General features: G+C 44.1%; 1 protein-coding gene across 9 annotated transcripts in view; it reads right to left on the bottom strand.

Annotated features, from left to right (window-relative positions):
• The window catches only part of si:ch211-200p22.4 (phosphatidylinositol-binding clathrin assembly protein), a 56610-nt gene that overhangs the window by 13295 nt on the left and 22144 nt on the right, over positions 1-21171 (bottom strand). For 3 of the 9 annotated variants that reach the window (XM_029137684.3, XM_029137664.3, XM_041068950.2), the window contains 13 exons: positions 15047-15122; positions 14839-14941; positions 14077-14170; positions 13446-13557; positions 12612-12718; positions 11369-11410; positions 9367-9387; positions 7494-7579; positions 7281-7404; positions 4397-4530; positions 3178-3278; positions 1875-1982; positions 1643-1693 (listed from right to left, as the gene is read on the bottom strand). In XM_029137684.3, the coding sequence (XP_028993517.1) occupies positions 1643-1693; positions 1875-1982; positions 3178-3278; positions 4397-4530; positions 7281-7404; positions 7494-7579; positions 9367-9387; positions 11369-11410; positions 12612-12718; positions 13446-13557; positions 14077-14170; positions 14839-14941; positions 15047-15122 (1159 nt within the window). The remainder of the gene's footprint in view (positions 1-1642; positions 1694-1874; positions 1983-3177; positions 3279-4396; positions 4531-7280; positions 7405-7493; positions 7580-9366; positions 9388-11368; positions 11411-12611; positions 12719-13445; positions 13558-14076; positions 14171-14838; positions 14942-15046; positions 15123-21171) is intronic. The other 6 variants (XM_029137700.3, XM_029137673.3, XM_029137692.3 and 3 more) reach the window with 6 other exon arrangements.

Below are 21171 nucleotides of genomic sequence, written 5' to 3'. Positions count from 1 at the left end.
TGATTCTTGTCTTGTGAAGTGTGATGAGGAGACGAGGAGGCAGAGACGGAGCGCGAGAGATAAAATAAATGGAGGGAGGGAGGGAGCGAACCGTGTGAACAACAACAGAACAACAGACAAACAGAAGCGGACAGATGGGATGGAGCGAAATGACAGACGACTTGTGAGCAGACGCAGACACGGACACACACTTCGTTACAAACGCTGACAAATACAAGGAGTCAGACGAGGCGCAGGTGCACACACACACACACACACACACGCACACAGGAAAACACAGACATACAGTAGCACAGGATACTCTGTGTGTGAGATGCTGCCAGTTGTCCAGATGGCGTATTAGTAGTTAGTGAGGCAGCGCCGACACAGGCCCTATTAATAGCAAGAAGTTAGTTTGTTAAAGGCCACAACCAGGCTGCTCACCGGACCCACAAGCCTTCGATGGGCAATAGCGTCGAGAGATTGACTGAGCTGAACAAGATTACAGAAACGAGCGGCTCCTGGACCTGGACTATTTACTGGAGCACAACAGAAAATTCATTTACATCAGCAAGCGTTTAAAGAATTAACTCTACAGTTGCGCCAAAGCGGCCGATAATCCTATAAGAGTAACACGATAATGGCACCAAATATCACTGTCTGCTAGATAATTAAAGAAATATGATCAGCAGCTCCGCATGATAATCCTGTTTCGCTCAAGTCACCCTAACAGCAGAATGTGAAATAGCTGGCTGATGAATCCTGGCACATTTCCAGTAATATTGATTGATGGTTGATGTTACGGCGATAAAGACAAGAGCTAAGTCTGGATGCAGGCGGGCGGAGGACGTCGGCAGTATATTCACCGTTCAAAACGAGATTCCATCGCGAGATTTCAACAAGCGCCTCCGTAGAAACTTAAATTAGTTTAGTACGAAGATCGCTCCAAACCTCCTCTTCCGAGGTTAAACCTGCACCTCGGTTGGAGGCGCTGATGAAACACGTCTGCGGATGACCTCGGCGGGCGCGCGCTCTTATCTGCTGCGCCCTCTCTGGAGCCGTCAATAACGCGGCGCGCTCTGAAATGATATGCTCCGCAGGGGCGTCTTGGGACCCCGAAGGGTTGAGCAGCGCACAGATTGATTGTGTCAGTTGCTGAGAGGTTAAAAGATAGTACGCTAATAAGAAGGAGCGGAGCCAAAGTCTCAGACCTGCAACACTCAGGAGCCATCAGTCGAAAGCTGTTACGGTAACGAGCAGGGAAACCACAGCAGCAGAGGAGCAGGCGCTGGAGAGTGGAGTCCTACACATTGTCTTTTTCACTCAGGACCAGCTTAATGATAAATAGCCCATTTGAAAAATAAACCCAATTAAGAGCAACTATTCTCGTTTGCCAGCTCTCGCTGAGGGACAACTGGAAAACAAGCAGCTCTGTGCTCAGGACTGAGCAGTTTATTTGCATTAAAGGTGTTCAATATACTGTAATTCTGTAGGTTTACTGTCCATTAAATAGCAGATTTGTGTAGGAATGCTGGAAGAAAAAGACAGTGAGCAAGGAAAACCTGGGATCAGTTAACTTTTGGAGAGCGTTGCATGAAAGCCCATTAAGTACAACTTGTATTTTTTTCTGAGCTTCTGTTTAGGATCCTGACTGTGAAGTTACCTGATCCGCTTTCTCTGGGTTGTAGAGTTAGGGTTGCTGCCATCAGAGAGTCTATAAGGAGGCAAACAACAGACGTTGTGACAGAGCTAGGAAGCTGGAACGTCCACTCATTGCCACAGGAAGTGGGCAGAGGGTTAGTCAAATGCCGCGGCTTGTGCCCCGGCAGGGTGAGAAGGTTTTAGTTTTCAGTCTGTGTCTGTCTGAACAGGCAGACAGACAGAGCGGGCTTTACCGGCTGCAGGCTGTGGGCCGTTGTTACTGGGCGCGGCCTTATTCCCGAACACCGCATCGAAATCTACGGTCATGGCTGGAGTCTGCTGCAGAGGCTGGCTCTCCAGTCCTGAGGGATGCAGTTACATATGACTGGTTACAGCGCTGTTGGAAACCACGTCTTCACAGCTGGAATGACTTTACACACACATTAAAGAAGATATATTTAAAACGTGTGATGAAATCTTCCCACCACCACCACCTCCTGCTAAGATAATCCCATTAGACTGGAAAAAAATGGACATCTCGGTCCTCGCTGCGCTGCCATTGTTGTTGCTTAGTAACTTGGGATTCGGCGCGGGCAGTGGGGAACGTCGGGCTTTCAGAGGAGCGCTAAGCCCATGCACGGGAAAATCCACCCATGTACCTTTTGTTTTGTGCCTTCATCCACATCACTGTTGGGGATTAGGGATTGAAACCTCAGAGAGAGACACCGTCTTTGCGGCATCCACGCAGCAAAAGCACACAACAGTTTCCGAGATATCGTAACCCCCCAGTGATGAACAACAAGCAAGACGCCTGCGTTGCAATTAACTTTTCAGGAAACGTAGCTGCGTTGATGCGAGATTAAATCAGCGATTTCCCACATTTACAAGCACAGCCATTGTGTAGATATTAAAGACTTTGTGACATATAATGCAAGAGGGCTGCAAATGCACAATACGGCAGTAGGAGAGAGCCACTGATAAGATAAAGGGCTGAAGGCGAAGAAGTTGAAGTCAGGCCAAACTATTTATAAATAGTTCAAATGTAATCCTCAGTCACAAAGCTCCTGATGCTAACAGTCCTCCAAATGCATTTTGGGTGATATCAGATTGTGAGCACGGCACTGCTACCATGGGGTTCAATCTGAGCCGACGCTTCTTAAACTGGTTGATATGCAGCTCACTGCGTGAACAGGTGCTAACCACATTTATTAGAACTAAATATTCTTAGTATTTACAGTAAAAGCACCTGCGCCCAAACACGTTCCTTTCCAAGACGCCATCTGGGCCATGCAACATTAGCTCCTGACAAAAAGGGATAGAATGATGGTGAAGGGATGGCTGGTTTTCATTAAAAGACAAATGGTCTGACAGATGGACGGGCAGACAGGTGAATGACAAGCCAGAGGGAATGCTTCCGAAATGCATGCGCGATTGTGAAGGTGGGCGTCTCCTGAGCACGGCTGGGTCCCTGCTGCTGCTGCCTTCGTATATGTAAATGCCAGAGTGTGTTCGTGCAGGTGCACCTTGTGTGTGTGTGTGCACGCGTAGGTGACGTACCTCCCCAGGCACTGTTGGCAGTGGAGATGGAAGGAGTGCTCTGCACAGCAGGGATGAAGGCCGGCTGAAGATCAAACAGGTCGCTGTTTAGATTGGGCACACTGCAAAGGAGAAAGGAGCAGGGGGTGGGGGTGATGAGGAGGAGGCAAGAACAGAGAGATGGAAGGTAAGAAAAGGGAAGCCAGCGAGTCAGGCAGTGATGAAGAGAAAGAGAATTTACAAAGACAGATGGAAATAGAGCATTAATATTTAATCAGTCACACATAAATACCTAAACCCACCAATAAAAAAAAGTTCTTTTCTGACAGATAAAGATCAATCCCTTCTCTCCAAAGGGCTGTAAAAACTTCCACGGAGCAGTAAATTCTGCCCGTGTAACAGCGTGTGTATAAATTCTGATCCGATTACCAAGAATAGTCTCCTTGTTACTCTGTCACAGCTGAAGTCAGCCAGGAATGACATCCACTGATTCACTTTGTTGGGCCTGACTGATTTCACACAATGCGTCTCCAAAGTCACAGCTTGTTAAATAATAACTGTCACTCGGAAGTTTGCTTCGTTTATTAGTTTGTGCCGTTTTGCGTATTTCAATTATTCCTGCTGGACTTTAAATGCAGTGGTATTTTCTTACTTTAATGAGGATCACAGAGGAAAACACACTTTCACCTTCATTGCGATTTACCTGACGTGTTTAATGAGATGTCAGGACACAGTGGGTGCAGTCATGTATCTACCGTTTCTACTGTCGGCTAAACGTCAGTACCCGTTATTGGACGTGACACAGTCTGAGAACAGATTTTGGAAGTGGAAACGAGCTGTAAACACAAAGTCTGACATAAACTTCCATTATGATGATAGGGTGAGCAACACAGAACGAGGGCTTTCGCTTCAACCCTCTGCTTTTAGCTCAGGTTTCCACCAAAGCTGCTGCTGCTGCAGTGGACTGTGTAGTAAACACGCCGAAGCTTATCAATCCAGGAAAACCACCTCAAGCTCTCTGAACGCTTAGAAACGCGTTACAAAGCAGCCTCTGCACTGCTGCCAGGCCAGTATAGCAGCTTACGCACAGCATCAGAGTCACCGAAGCTGTGGCTCTAGAAATGTATTGATAAATGCAGCTTTCAGGAACGTTTGCCTTGGTGGTGTCGAATCTGTGTGTGTGTGTGTGTGTGTGTGTGTGTGTGTGTGTGTGTGTGTGTGTGTGTGTGTGTGCATGCACCTGTTGGCCGACAGCGCGGAGCTGAACAACTCCGGGGTCTGTGTGATGTGGTTGTTGTTGGCGCTGCCTATTGACTGGCTGCTGGGGGAGGCAGAGGGTGGGGTCTGCATGCTGATCTCCTTCAGCCGCTGGTCCTAGAAGACACACGCAGGCAGAAATATGCCATCAGGAAGGGAACGGTTAAACAGTAATTTCCCGCTGGAAATGATATCAAGTTCTGTTTCATATACACCCAAATCCTGGAAAACACAAACACGCCGTCTCTCACGAACAAATACATTTAAAGTCGGTGGAGATGCTTCGTACACATAACAAAGAAAACAACATATAAATGTATCCCCAGTATTCATGAGCTCTATTTCACACCAGCTGTCCTCTCATTATTCAGAGGGTAGAAGAGCTTTTGAGGTCCTTGTCAAGCGGCTCATTTAAAAAAAAAAAAAGCCCAATATCCAATCATCATGAGGGAAAAAAAGATAAAACAGGAAGTTAAATTTCCATGTGTTATCATATTCAGTTAGTTCTGGCTTTAGATTTAAAGACTAAAAGCCAGGCGAGCAGCCAACAGGATCCTCAGTGTCAGTTTATTGCCTGCTTTGTCCTGCCAAGGTTGCCTGCTGCGGTGGGAGTCAGCAAACAACAATATAATGAAAGAAAATTCATCTGAATATCGCTCAAACTCATTTCATTGGTTTCTGGTGAGAGTTTAATTTTTCATTATCGCCGCGGCCACGTTTCAGCCGTCTCCAGCGCTATTTCACGCCGCCCTGCTGGGAACCAGGTGCAGCTGAAGCTATTGGTTCCTGGTGACTGATGCTCAAACCTCAGCAACGCACAGACCCCTCGAAAAGCATCAGTGAGCAAGTATTTGTTTTAAGTTGACCAAAGGTGATTTAAGTAAAGATAAGCCTGTTACTCAGCACAATTACTTCCCACGTCTGTGTCATCACAAACCACCCAAACAAAACTATGGGAGGTTATTTCACTGTCTGATCGGAGAACACAACCCCGTACGTGCTCCTACACACCTCTGAAACAGCAGTGCCTCCTCCACACTTTCATTTTGTGCGTGGATTTGAACGTCTCATCTCTGGGTCAGTGTGACGCATGACGGCAACAGCAGGGAAGCAACTTCCTACAGCCGGGTGACTCGAAATGATTCTGTAGGACAGGTTGTAAAGTGTTCTACTTCAAATTAAATCATACTACAGGCTCGACGGTAAATCCATATCGTTGCTCAATGTACGGTTTTGTTCAGCGTGAAATCCCAGTTGTGAGCGTTTATACTTCTAGAGCTTTTTTCACTGAATTGATTATGTTTCCCATTTTATTGCTTATTTCTTATGCTTACATTCCATTTGCTTTTATTTCCCACTAGATCTTATTACATCTGCTGCTGCAGTGACCTCACCTCTCCGGAGATCAATACGTTTGTGCCTAGTCCTGTGAGAGCGCAGACAGATTTTGTGGCGTTTAGTAGACAAAAAACAATTTGCGATACACCCAGACTGCAGGTTCGCAGCGGCGTGTGGATGGCCACGCTGGGAATTTATTTTATAGTAGTTTATAGCACTGCTGTCTGGTTTATTTCCACGTGATTCAAAGATAATTAAATATTTAATTTACTCATTCAGCCTGTTCTTTTGGAGGATTTTGGCCTTTGAGCGGCTAAATAAACAGAATCCCCTTCTGCACCGACCTCAACCTGTTTATTTATATTCTGACACTGTAACAAGGAGCAAATGAGCACTGCTGCTGTTGTTTGGGCCGAAGCCCCAGCTGGACAGTAGCTGGACATGTAAGTTTAATTCTATGCGAGCGTATGGGTGTTCTGGGTGCATGTGAACCGCTGGGCTCCAGTTCTTGGATAACCCCTGCTCGCCCCAGTTACTTACTCCGTTAGGTTCTCACTTACACTTCACGGTCCCCCTCCTTTCTAACTAAAGCCAAAGGTAATCAGTGGACCTTGGCAGGAACAGGGCAACCAAGGGCACAGAGTAAACAGCGGGCTAAAATCCAATCAGCTGCACACACGAACAAACACCCCGAGACACACCAGCAGCACAAACTGTGCCTAATCTTCCAGGATATACACATGCTTCATATATCAACAGGGCTCAGAGATACTGGGAGCGCGGTGAAAGGCAGGCTGTATCTCCTCTGCCGGGATGCACTCCACTGTAAGCATGAATAGCACGCGCTCGCTGATCTGCTCTGTAGCTTCACTGCTCTTACTCAATTACAGTTTGCTGTAAGTCAGGACTCCCAGGGCTGCAACAAGAAATGTCAACACACTTTACACTTGACTTTTCTACTGCTCTGCTTACTGTTATCCTCAACTGGAGTTCCCGTCCCACCAAGCTACACAATTGCGGTGCAACAACAGATTGTCTGTTCGGCGCGGACTCATCTGCTGCAGGCATGAAAGGGAACAAATTAATGTATAAGGCTTTTGAGGTTGCAGAGAGGGCTGTGAACAATCAGATAAAATCCCTGAAGTGATGCACGAAGGCAGCATGACTGCACCAGCTTATAACCCACTCATCTCCACTTGAGGCCAACTGTACAGCGTGACCAACCTCCACGCTCCAAGTTCACCTCTCACTGCTAACTGGGCCTAGAACAGTATTTAACAGGGCACTTGGATCAACATGCGTCTTGCAATGCATTAGTTGTTGTAAGTATGACCAGACAGCCGAAATATAAATAAAGCATTACGTATTACAGAAAGCAGTTACATTTAGAACTGCAACAACTGAGACATGAGGGTCAGAAAAGGCGACCGCAGTTACTGTCAGACCGCTGCTGCCAGCGTTTGTGCACCTACGCTCTTAAGGCTGACCCCTGGATCCAGAGGTGGTCTGGTGTATAGCTAGTGTGTTACCTTGAGGGCCTGCAGTCTGGCCTGCTCCTCCTCCAAGGCCTGCTGCTTCTCCTTCTCATCCATGCGGCTGAAGGACATGCCGGTGGAGGAGAGCGATGAGACGGCGCTGGACAGAGTGGACGCTCTGTCAGACGAGAGACACGTTTTCGGACCGTTTGCATTTTGGGTGTGATGTTTCAGAAACGCCTGGTGGACGGCAGCTAAGATCTCTACCTTGTGTCTGCATTCAGTTCCTTGGTCTTCTTGCCCTCCAGGGAGGCCAGGTGCTGCTCTAAAGCCTCCAGGAGGCTACTGGGAGCCTGAGACAGACGACAAGCAATTCAGCTTTTTCAACAAAATCATTTTCCGGGTTTCTCATGAGCGCAAAAGAGGCCCACCCACTGACACAAATACACACTACATCCAGTCGGTCTCACAGGAAGGTAACGCAGTGCATCAGGCTCCAAGAATAGCTACGGCAACATGCAGCAAACACTCACACTGTTAGCAAGGGACTCAAAGGAGAGAAAGAACAAAGGAGGAGGTTGAAAAACAAAGGCAAGGCAGAAGGTGGAGAGCAGAAGCACTTATTCTCCTGATTTTAAATGCGCAGAGGGCAATGATTTCTGTGCTGCTTCTCTTTTTTTCCCCACTTAGCGGCCCTTTGTTCTGCTTTTCCCTTTTTGTTTACTTATCGTGGGTCGTGTCTCGCACCGCGTCTTCCCATCATCGCTGTACAATGAGTGTCAGGATGCACTCCCAACCTTTGACTCAACAGAATGTTCCTCCTCTCGTTTAACCAAATATCCACACACTTGGGGAAAGAGATTATATTCTAATCTTTTAACCTTTCCTTAATTACTTAACCATAAAACAGAGGGAGGCTGAGAGTCTCCAATATATTCTTTGTTGTAAGATGACCTAAGGCAGAAGCATTAAATTTGAGCTCCATGGTTCTGGAGTACAACTTAGTGAGCGGGTTACTTGGGGACCGTTGCTAAGCAACCACAGAAAACACCGTCCAAGTTCAGCTCCAGTTGTTCATGTTGCAGAACACAATATCTTCTGCGCTCATTAGGTGTCTCATTAATGTTCAAAAGCAGGAGTGGGAAAGCAACCCAGACAGCTGCACTCGCACGGGTCCAATCGGCGGCTCTGCTACACACTGCAACGAACTAGAAAGGAAAAGTCCAGCCGCCCTCTGGCTGAGGAAAGAAAATTCTTCCACTGTGAAAATATGACAGCGTCACGTCTGCGTCTCCGTCCACAAAAATGCACAGTGTGCCGTTAGCTGGGCTCCAGGCGCGCACGCAAACACACACACACACACTTAGGAGTGTGTTTTGGCTCCTGCGCCCTTTGCGGCTGGCTGGATGGTGGGCTCTCGCCAGTCTGTCGGCTGGATGTTAAAGAAACAGCGTCTCGCAGGAGGGAGAGAGCGCGAGACTGTCTTTAACTGTTGGCACTTTGAGTAGGTAAAAGCAAAGCCCGGCATAAGCCATGTCAGTATTAGCTCTGACACACAAACAAACGCCGGGGAGGTGGGGAGCCGGTTTCTCATCAGCTTGTTTCTGTCTTCCTCTTGACAGAACACATCTTATCTAAAGACATTCAGTGAACCCCACGACTTCTCATCACACCACTAAAAAAATAAATAAATAAATGAAAAATGAGAATCCCCTTTTTCTCCTCGCTCATGTTTACAATTATTACAACGTAATGCTCGAGTCGGCCGCTATTAGGGCACCTCTGCCATGCATGTTGCAGCAATCATGTCGTGAATGACAAATATGAAATAAACAACATCTAGGGAGGGCATGGAATTCAAATGAGCGAGTCGAAACCTGGCGCAGGGATCCTTTCATGCAGATGAAGAGGGAGGGTCGGAGGGGTGATGCCTCATTTTCTATTCATGAGGTTTCATGGCCTCTTGCTTGTCGTGCCAGAGCTCAGTGTGTGTGTGTGTGTGTGTGTTTGTTTGATAGCTACAAGCAAGCCACCTGAGCCCCCCCCACACACACACACACACGAGCAATTATGACGTTCATGCAGGGTGTTAGAGCAGGTTGGAGGGGGTAAGCAGTACAGTACGCAACCCACCACCTACAATGTATGATCCTTTTGTTTTCTGCGACAGAGGGAGAGAGAAAAGCGACTATTTAACGACAGGATCCGTGAACTTTTACCAGGACTTGGACGCCCACACAGTCAATGTGAATGCTGTTAATTTTCAGCTTTACGCCGCAACAATTTTTTTACTAATGCATGACCAAGGTCACGTTTTACTGGCGCTGTAAAATCTTACAACTGCGTGTCGGTGTGTGAGGGATTTCAAAAGATGTCTGAGGGCAGAGCAGAACTCGTGTTGCTACCTCACATCTTTTCGCAGCAACATACCTGTGGGCTGTGAACCGTAGGAACAGAGCTGTAACCGATGATACTCACGCTTAATAAATCCATCTATTTTAATGGATGCACATGCTCAACAGATTCACAGTCCTCTGCACTCACGGCATGTCAAGTAAATGAAGTGGTTGAAATGCAGACCTTCAGGTTGCACCATAATATTGGATTTACTGTTTAGGAACTCTAAAAATACCTTTAATAATAACTCTCCAGCCATCTACTTCTGAACTCCAGTACTTGCTTTCTTTATAAGAATGTCCTAAATGTTGTTTCGACCACATCTTATGTTGTTTCTTTAAACTAACGACATCTCTTTACTTGAGTTAAGATCCCCTTGGACATCATATTAGCATTTCCAATCAAACAGAGGCCAAACTCCAACTCAATATGTGATACCAGCTCCAGACCACTACCAGCCTCTGCTTCATTTGTATTAAATGAAAAAGGTAACAAACTGAATCTGGTCAATTAGCTTAGTTAGTCCTTTGTCGATATATATTTAGGCACCTGATAAGAGATACTCTGTTTAAATGCCTTAAATTCCCACTTGGTGACTTACCACATTTGTTTTTAAAATACCTCTTTCCAAATATCTAAAACATCTTCCTGATTTTTAGCTGCTAGTCAGTTCCTCCAGGTTTACGACATCTGAACAGATGACAAGAGACCGCACATTAATGTGAAGTCACCTTTTAAATTAGATTAATTTGTTCATTAATTGCTTTTATTGCTTGACAGAAGTCACAAATAATTAGTTGTTTTTAGCTGCAATTACATTTTCAGGTTTGTTTTTGTATATTTTTGCAAACTGAGCGTTACTGCAGTGTTTCGTTACAGCTCCACTAATGTCCACAGATATCCATTAGTACACTAATCTTTGCAACACGCAACTCTAAACCCTGTGAAAGCACATAGGATTTACTATGATCACAAAGAGGATAAAACAACAAATCAAAAACTCAATGAATTTTGAGGAGCTTTTTATCTTCAAAGATGAAACCTTTGAGGTTTTTAGAGTGACTATATCTTGCTGAAGGCCAGTCTAACGAGTGAAATCTAAAGTTTTTCTTAGGTCCTCCCAACAACCCTTTGGAGGATAACAACCATGCTTGAAGTGAATCCTTTGAATTTGTAATGGGGTAAAAAGGCAAACCTATCCTTGATCATTAAAAACTGAAAACATATGTCCTTGTAGACTTACTGTCCTGGGTTGTAAGTCCTTTATTGTTGCAGTCTAAGCCTTTTTCACAGTTGCTTAGGGTTTTTTTTTAAATCCACTTGATGGAACAAGCATTTGGCCTGCTGACGATTAAGCAGACCAACGACCACACCTCAGATGGTTTGTGGGCTCTTTATTGAATATTTAGAAATGAAAAAGAAAGCAGGAAAGCAAAATAAATTAAACCAGAAGGGAGTTGTCTGAACTAAGATCGAGTTAGGCAAGATTGCGGTCAGAAATGAAAATGAGTGGGTGGAAAGCGAAAGGGAGCGAATGAGTGTAGGTAAATTGGGTAAAATGTGGGAGACATGTATATATGTAGGTTTGACATAAGGTGAGTGTTGATGGATTAAAGCCCAGAGGGAGCAATGGAACCACATACAAGGCTGAAGGTTAAGAAAAAGGAGAGAGAAAACAAGTACACACAAAAAGTAGAGTAACCAGGAGGAGAGGAGAGAATGTAGAAGGTGAGATGTACACTGACCTGAGAGAGATCTGGGATGTCACCCTGATCTATTCCAATTTGCTGTCGTCAATAAATAAAAAAAATATACAAACAAACAAAAAAGGGAGAGGGTGGGTGGGATAAAATGGAGAAGGATAAAAAGAGGGAGAAGGGCAGGGTCCATTAAAAAAAAAAAAAACACATCAGAAAGAAACAAAAACAGGGGAATCATTACTTCATGCGGTGGCAGTCAACATAAACAACAACAGAAATAAACAAGAAAATGTGTGACATCTCACAACCAGTCCTCACAGAGAATGAGACAGTGATAAATGAGCAGGCATGGCGGCTTATGAATGATGTGATGTGACAAATAAACTTACTTACAAACATTTGTGTAATGGTGCTGTGAGGGTTTTGGACAAACATTAAGAACATGACGGTTATAATCAATGTGACTATTTTATTTGTAAAACAATATAGATAATGGCTGATAAAACCTTCAGCCTTGGTACTTTAGACCTCAAAAACAGCTTGATTAGTAAGGAAAAGTTCAGAAAGACGCTAGAGAGGTACAGGTATAGAGCACAAAGCTGGACATGATCATTTTATCACAGGGAACAACTTCCAAGGGAGGGGAGCTTGTTAAAACCTTCTTTAGGAAAAACAATGAACTTTTTCGGGGGCCATGTGGTTGACTTTACATTAACTGTAAAGAAAGTGAACCACAACTACAGTATCCTGTGCTGAGGATAAGCTCATTCCCACTGAAACAGAAGAGGGGGGTAAAGAAGGACAGAAGGAAAGAGGAATGATCTGTGACCACGGGGCGAAGGGGAGCCACACAAGGATCCATCTTTGTCAGGTGGGAGAGGGACCGGCGAGGGAGAAGAAAGGATTAGATGGAGGAGAGCAGGGAGCAGAGGGAGAGGGAGCTAACGGAGCATCTAACCACATCCTTTATCTAGGCTTGTTTTGGATGGGTATGTTTGCACACAACTAGCTGTGTGAGCAGAACTGCAGTGCATGTCTGTGTTCGGTATGCAGGTCCGTATTCAAATAGAATGAGTGGGACTATGAGTTGATCATATAGAAAAGCGTAAGTGTGGTGGGGGATGTGGTCAGACCGGGTGACAGGAAAGAGAATATCAAGAAACAGATTAAAAGCAGATTGATGGTCTAAAGAACTTGGAATCTAAATTTAAATTTGGTGTGTGTGCGCGCGCGTATGTGTGCATGTGTGTGCGTGTGTGTCTGAAATGTCATGTGCTCGTAAACATACCTCAGCCACTTTAAGAAACTCTGACAGTTTGGTCATCCTGTAAAGAAACTTCTTGTAGATGTCCAGAGCTTCTTTACACTGATTCTTTTTCATGTCAAAGTATTTCTCTGCAGAGACAAAAAGGAGCATAAAAACAGAGGGGAGTTTTTAAAAAGGGAAAAGAAGGGGAAGTACAGAGAGCAGGAAGAGAAAAGAAGGTGGGAACCTTCGGCGTTTGACGGAGTGGAGATGAGCCAAAGCACTTTGCAGCTACAGAAAGAGAACTGGGCAAAAGCTACCGTAATTTACAGACTAGCGTGCCTGAATTTAAGCTGCACTCATAAGATTTTAACAATTTTTTTTCATGTAGGTGAGATATTTACACAGAAAGATGATACACAAAGATTTTTGTAACCTGCAACACAGCTGGTTAAAAAAAGTACAACAGCGTACCACAAAAGTCACTGATCACTATCTACTGCTGCCTCTGCGCTTTAATGAAACTGAAGACTTTAGTGGTTTAAACAGCCTCAAAATTACTTCACATTTCACTGTCACATACTTTCTCTGTCTTTTGCTGTTTCCTTGACGCTTTCCGCACACTAGTAAGGTAAAGCACATACAACATGCAAGCCTCAACAGCTTTCAGTCGGATCTATACGGTGTAAACACCTCAGTATGAAGATGGTAAACTAGTAAAAATCCACAAATTAGCCGCACTGTTAAAGGCACAGGATTTAAAGCGTGTGAAAAAAATAGCGGCTTATAGTCTGGAAATTACGGTATGTTGTGAGACTAATTCTGTACATGGCTGCCTTCTCTTAAAGGGTGTGTGTGTGGGTTTGTGTGTGTTACCCAAAAGGTTGATGACCCCTTCGTTGTAGGCAGCAAACAGCCTTATGGAGTCTTTGAAGAGCAGCATGAAGGCTGAGTTGATCACTCCATTAGTGAGCTCGTTGGGGTTGGCCTGGAGAGACGGTACAGGAAGGAAACGTCTCCACCACAGTTTCACTTAAAGAATGCACGTCCTTCAAAATATCCACGCATCATTTTCTCAGCCGCCAGTGCCTCTTCCTTTCGGAATGATGTAAACACATCACCACATACGGAGCAGCTGTCAATTTGGCTTCGGTGGGAGAAAACGTCATAAACAAATGCCAACATTGAGGGAGCGCACACACGCAGCATTTCAATAAAGAAATGCACCATCCATTTTTTATCACTCATTGAAGCTTGCTGGCTCAAACCACAATGCACCCACCAATTTTAGCAAAAGTCCTAACTCTATCCCAGTCTCTCCTCTGTGCACACACACACACAGGCTAACACATTAAATCTGCCACCATAATATGCTTCTTACACTCCAGCAATAAAAACAGTCTTCAAACTTTGCAAAGTTCCCATTTACATTTTGATTAGAAAGAGAATGGACCATATGCGTGACAGGAAGCACGCCTAAAGAAACACACGCTAACATGCTTAGTACCTGGAAATCCAGCAGCGCATCCAGCTGGTTCTGGATGATGGGCAGCGTCTTTATCAGCTTCTCTGTGTTCATGGTACGCATCACTCCATCAATCCTTAAAAAAAAGACAGAGCTGTAGCAGGCACCTCGTTGACAGAAAGTCTTGTGCAAATTGAGACAACACAAAAAAGGATTAAAGAAATAATGAGAAACTATGCTCCGAAACTATAAGTACGTAAAAATAATATGTTGCATACGCATTTTTTCCTGCTTTTGAGGTGTAAGGCTTAGAAACAATGACAAACACGTTTCCAATAAATTATTAAACTTCAGCATGACAACGAATTCACTGTGAAACTTCCATTACTTTCAGAAAAGATGCACCTACTGTCCTATTGACAAAGAAGCCTCCAACAAGGCTGCACACTGTAATTAGGCTGTTAAGTGAGAAAACTGAAACCATTCATTTACTGTATAGACAGTATATTTAAAACTAAGTACAGAAGCTGGTTACCTTAACCCATAGTGGCTGACTGAAGGACTAAAGGTCTGCAGCAAACCCCAAAATCATCTGATACAAAACACTTTGTCTGCTGTGAATCTGTATTGCTTGGACATACCTTAAAATGATATGCTATCTTTACAGCCACCAGGACAGTGACATCTGAAAGACCATCCTAAAAACGATAACTATTTGTTTCTTCTCTTACTTTAAAGCCAAACTCTGGTGTGATCATTTTAATGATGAGTGAGTTGGTGAATGTGTGTGTGTCCTCCTCCTACCCCCTCTTCATCTTGGTAAAATCCACAGCCACCAGTCTGTAGGACATGGCCTTCTCGTTCAGGTAACGGCTATATCGTCTGATGAAGGTTGACATGTCGTAACCTGGAAACAAAAGTCTTTTAAGCAAATGTTGTTTACCTGGTCTTTTACACTTAAATACAAAGTCACGCTGTGCATGAACGTCGAGTGTGCGATTGTGATAGTTACCTTGCAGAGCACCCTTGTCCAGGAAGTTGTTTAGGTTAAACAGAGTATTTCTGGACGCCAGGTACTGGATGAAACGCTGTGACGAGAAAGACAAACAACACAATCTTTTCATTTTACTCTTAAATGGTCTAATAATTGCTGAGATACTTTAGGCAGGACCACTTTGGCACTGCTGGCATTGCTATGACTACACCGCTGTGTATCATGAGCAAAAATAGCGTAATCTGTGATTATTTTGAATACAATTACTGTGATTGGTGATAATGCCTTGTGCTCCAGAGCCAAGAGCTAATTCCAAAACGCAGATGACTCAAGACTGACGTGAAGAAACGTAAAGGGGTTTATTTTAAAAAGGTAGCACACAGCAGCCTCTGCTATGACTCAACATCTCTCCAGAGCTCTGTGATGATTCAATAATTGTCTTCTTGTTTGTGTCCGTTTGCCTTCCTGCTGCAAGGTCAGAAGTCGGCCACAGAACGGCAGCTTCCGAGCTGCTGGGGATTCAGCTTCTTGCTCAAAGGCAGCAGCAGGGAGAAGGATTTAACCCGCGTTCCCTTCAGGTTAAGACGATTTGACCTCACATCACCCCAGACTGGACACAGTGTGTTTGAAAATTAACTTTTCTCCTGCTGCTTGTTCCAGTCATTTATTAGGAGTAGCTCACACAGTTCTGGTGAGGGAGGACAAACAGCAAGAGGAAGCAGTCAGAAAAAAAATTCATTAACCTTTGGAAAGAAGGGAGAGATTGGCAGCAAAAAATAATGAAGTATTATGTAATAACCCTTTGAAAATGTTAATGAGGTCAAATGTAGAGCCTAAACTTCACTACAAAAAGTAATGATTCACGCCACAGCTATCGTTTACAAACTTCCTAACTGTTCTATTTTAGCACAGCTTTCACTGCTGTGCAAGCTCACCCATGTTTCCTGTCATTTACCTTAAACACTAGTGACTGTAGCGGCGTTTGACAGCAGACCAGAAGCTCTTTTCTTCCAGACAGGGTTTACTCAGCATGTCTGCTCTCTTTGTAGCACCACCTTCACATTTACATGTCTTTATGCTCTCATAGCAGGATAGCACTGTCGTTTGTTGGTGCTTCTTCAAACAGCACCTACAGTATATTCTCCTCTTCTAGTAATTGGCCTTACTCTCAGTTTGAGTTTTTCAAGCCTAGAAATGTCTGGCGGGAGCTGGAAATTTAAAATGAATGCAGATATTTGGGAGGACTTGTGCAGCAAGTGCTAGTAGCTCACTTTTACAGCTAGGGCACTTGACCTTTGACAAATTTATGCTTGACATAATTGGTCAACTGAGGAAAACAAAAATTAAGTTGTGAACACAAAGCGAGGTAAGCTGCCAGGAATACCCACAACGAGAAGCCGAAATAAGAGGACCAAAAAGGATTTTCATTTAAGAACTCACTTTTCGTCCCTCATCTTCCATCTTTTCTCCCTCATATTGCACGGTTTACTAGAATAAGTCTTGGCGATCATCCACAATTTTGGGAACTCAGGCCTCAGGCTTCCCAAAAGCATCTTAACTTTAAGGCTGTCTCTGTCCAACTGACTTAAAATGATCAGAGATTTGCCAGTTTGCCAATTCCCCATCTGGAAGGGAACCAGTTCTCACTAGCTGGTTGATGCACCTAAGAATGAGACTCTGTGTGTGTGTGTGTGTGTGTGTGTGTGTGTGTGTGTGTGTGTGTGTGTGTGTGTGTGTGTGTGTGTGTGTGTGTGTGTGTGTGTTGGACTCAGCTGCACTGACACATTTCCAAGGGCTCTGGGACTGTTTAAAAAGGCATAAAGAATTAGACTTTTTTCTTGTCTGTACGCTCACTCTGGGGACGAATCTCTGTCCACACCATTGCACCTGTGGATTCAGCTTTTAACAGCAGAGAAATTTAGTAACTGCTCGTTTCAGATATGGGGTTCAGATTATGACAAGGTTGATGTAAGGGTTGGGGTAAAGTCAGAGGTAAGGTGGGAGTAGGATCCTGAATAAAAGGAAGCCTCTGTGTTTATAAATGTTTAAGAAGGTGTTTCCATTTGTTGGGACATCATCTTCATCAAATTGTTCTGTTTTTCATGTATTAAAAGTCTAAATGACATTAATAAGTTCCCTGAGCCCATTGTGCTGACTTTGGAAGCAATCAGTGAAAATTGAATAAGACTGAGTCTCCACAGTTTACAGGCAGGAACTGAGTAATCAACTGCTCATTCGGTATTTGTATCAGGCACAACTGACTTGAAAAATTCAAGAAAAGATGTTCTCCTAATTTTCTGCCAATGGACAAGCCAATTGATCACATCAGCTGTGAATAAGTGGCACCATTCCTCAAAGCAGCAGCCTGTGCTCCCAAAGTCATAGTTAAGGCAGCGTCTCATTTAACCTCAAGCTTGGCTGTCGTCTTTTTATAAACTGAGTAATGATATAATGAATTTAATATTCGACTTGTGTTAGAACGAATCTAGAGTTAGAGACACTACGACAAGATGGTCACAGATAAAGAGAAAAGAAGGGGAAGCAGCAAGAGGGAGGGCTCATAAACTTCACAAGCTCCTTCCCTGCCTCTCTTGTGTCGACTGCTCTTTACCTCATCAAAAGTCCATCTGACAAGAGTCTGCATTTCTTCTGCAGCCTCAACCACAAAGGCAAAGGCAGAGAGAACCCACACAAAGTAAGGGGATATAGTTAAAAAGGAGAAAATCTATGAAGGGGTGGAAACACTCAGCACAGAGAGACAAAGAGATTGTCAGGAACCCGCTGAGTCCCAGATTATTCAGCAAAGACGGTTCAAGTAAGAGACGCAGTTTGGAGAGTAGATTCAGATTTTGCGAAAAAGTGTAAGAATAGAGAAAAGTGAAAGGAAGAGAGAACGAGGTGAGGTACAGTGAGTGAGAATGCGAAGCAGGTCGGCTCAGCTTGTCAAATAATTCATGTTAGCATATGGGAGAACAACCTCATGCATTATTAAAACATTTAGATCCTGGTAACTCCCCACCTCTGTGAAACACAGCTATACATAGAGCAACCAGTATCCAGCTCCCACCCAGATTCTGCCTTCCTGCTCACGCTCTTAGCCTCCTGTTTCTTTACCTCCCACCTTCAAACAGCTTTCTCTTAAAAGTGCATAAGTTGGTGGTTTCCATAGGAACGAAACACTATGGCATCAACCAGAAGCATTGTTCCCCCATCCCGCCCCCCCTTTCTCTTAACTATGCAGCCAAGTTATATAGATGCTGAATTTTTACAAATAATCAACTGCTGCTGATGCCTGTGGGAATTCTTATTTTTGAACATGAACAAACTGGTGCCTCAATGGCATCTTTGCAGAAGAGTATCAACAGTACATAATACAAACAGATAAGGCACAAGAAGAAGCTAAGATAAATAAATCTGTCAAAAAAATAAAACTAAATACTAAATCCATATAATTTAAGAGCATTGTTGAAGTTAGGTGCTACATTAGAACCTGGTTTAATTAAGAATCAAAAATACAAAGAAGTTAAGATAATGTTATTTGGTCTGACGAAATTAGGTTTGTGTTTTAAAGTGGCAAACAAGTGATCAGACAAGTGATTCTGAAGAAACAAGGTTGCTGGACATCAATCTAGAAGGGGTTATTAAACCACTTTAAAACCATTTAAGTTCAACGTTCTGCAGTGAGAAGAAGCTGCCAGTCTTCCCTGGAGTAAACATTCACAGACTCACCCCAAGGTCAGACTGAGCAATGCTTAGAGAGAAATCCAATAAAACCAAGAGCTAAATCTCAGACCCACTTAGCATAGAAAATATGAAAGTCCATGACTTCACAGCTGGAAGACAACGAACAAGCACAGTTTGTTTAGAAGGGTTGCCAGGAAAAAGCCTCCACTGTCTATAAAGAACATGACTGAATTTAGCAAAACTGCATCAGAACTAAGAAGAAGAGCCATGTATGTGGACAGATGAAATCAAAGTGAAATTAAGGCCAACTTAATGTCCAGGCAAAAGCCAAACAGCATCCAAGCACAGAGGTGGACCGAGAACTCCTTATTATAACAAAGCCTCATACATAAAGCAGAAGCCTGGTTCAAAATGGATCCTGCAGCAAGACAATATGAAGTACAGCTGTGAATATACATCAGAATGGCAGAAAAAGAATCAAGGTTTTGGAGATTCAATCTCATTAAAAATGCTGGAGCCGAGAAACTACTGGAATAAAGCTTTATAGTTTGAGACCAAGATTAACCTCTACCAAGAAGATGGAAAGGGCAAAGAGAAACGGATCCGCTCATGAGCCGAACTTACAAGCTCATCTTTGAAGCACGCTGGAGGAACTATGATACAACTCAGCAGGAAGCGGCATGATGAATACTGAAGTGCCGGGAAACATTTTGACTACCCGTTTACAGAGAAACTGGGACGAGCTTCATCAGACAATGAGACAATGATCCAAACCACACTGCCAACTAAACACAGGATGTCGTGGCAGGAAAAGGGTGGCAGAGGTTTCAGGTCAAGCCCATCACCAGACGCTCAACCAGACGAAGGCACTTCTGTCAGCTGTCTAATTGGGCGATAGGATGCTGGTAGTTGTGAAGCTACAGTAGATCCAAACAGGCGCTAGCAAACTTAGCCCAACACGCAAGACTCAACTAATTGATGAAATGTTTTCATGAATTTTGTTTACTTTCAAGCCCTGAGTGCAGGAGAGTGTTTGTTGCAAGCCTCAAGTAAAGACAGGGGTTTGCTCATTAAAACTAATGTGTGCAATATTTTATCCAGCCATAGCATATTAAAAAAAAAAAAAAAAAAAAAAAAAAAAAAAAAAGACTTCCAAAACAGAAGTGTGTACACACACACACACACACACACACACACACACACACACACACACACACACACACACACACACACACACACACACACACACACACTCTCTCTCTTCAGCTCCCTCTCATCTCTCCTCCCTGTGGCATGAAAAAAAAAATTAATCACAGACGAGCCTGGCTGTTAAACATGAGCCGTGTGCAGCTTTCTGACGTCACATTACTTCATATCTGGGAAGTTGAAACGGTCGGTTACCGTCTGGGATGTGCCAACGTATACACAGAGCCAACCAAGCACCACATCTACTGGCAGACAAATTATTGATCCTGGTTGTGAAATTCTTCCCAGACTATACAAACAGCTCTAAGCTATTTGGAATGTACCGACTTGCTTAAGGATACTTTAACAAGGAAAACTGTTTAAAGAGGAATAAATGGGTCAGTTAGGCCAATTTATCCACACACAGGGGTCAGAGAGTCCGCAGGGACTAGCAAGACCGGAGGGGAATCCATTTTTGGCTCCCATGCTCGGCTTTACTTTCTCTCAAAAAGCACATGGACAAAATCGTCAGATCTGGCTGCAAAGCCTATTCTACTGAAAGATGATGACTCACATGCGAAGAATGAGTCGTGAGCAGGCCGTGTTGAATGGAAGCAGCTCTTATGAAAGCAGACTAACACACCCACACAAGGAAGCGGGCGCGTGGACAGATACACCCACGGTTTGTGCGCCCACGAACGGCCAGGCATGAACGCTGCCTGGGATTCACCCCCCCCCGCACGCTTCTTCCACCTCCTTTCTCCTACGCAGTGTTTCTCCTCCTCTTACGCAACCAACCATTTAGCCCTGAATCCAATCAAAGTGTGAAAGTAACTGAGTCATAAAGAGGCTGCGTGAGAGCAGAGAATGACGGGATTAAAAGAATATGCCTACATACAAATGTGTGTCTGGAAATCCGGCCCTTTGGCAATAAGTAAGCGCTGTGTGTGCGCCTGCGAGGTGACAAGGCTAAACAGTGTGTGGGCTCCCACTCTCAGGGGAGCAGTTGTGCCTTGCTCATGAAAGAGTGTGTCTGTGAGGTCAATGAAGCTGCCAGGCAACATGAGTCACGGTTTGAAACCCTGATGCTCCCACATTGGGAATTAGTAGCGTTCTCCCTAAAATAAAGTATTAGCCATTTTTACCTGTTTGAGAGAGAAATCAAGGTAAAGCCCTTGAGCCAGCATAAAAAGGGAAACGTTACAGCTACAGTACGGAGGTGCCCTCAGAGCTTTATTATATTGAAGCTTAGAATTGGAAAATGTGTTTATATT

The sequence above is a fragment of the Betta splendens genome, chromosome 2 (assembly GCF_900634795.4).
Source record: "Betta splendens chromosome 2, fBetSpl5.4, whole genome shotgun sequence".
In the NCBI taxonomy this organism is placed as follows: domain Eukaryota; kingdom Metazoa; phylum Chordata; class Actinopteri; order Anabantiformes; family Osphronemidae; genus Betta; species Betta splendens.
Note: the sequence above shows the minus strand (reverse complement) of the source record. Positions and strands in the feature narration are given on the sequence as shown.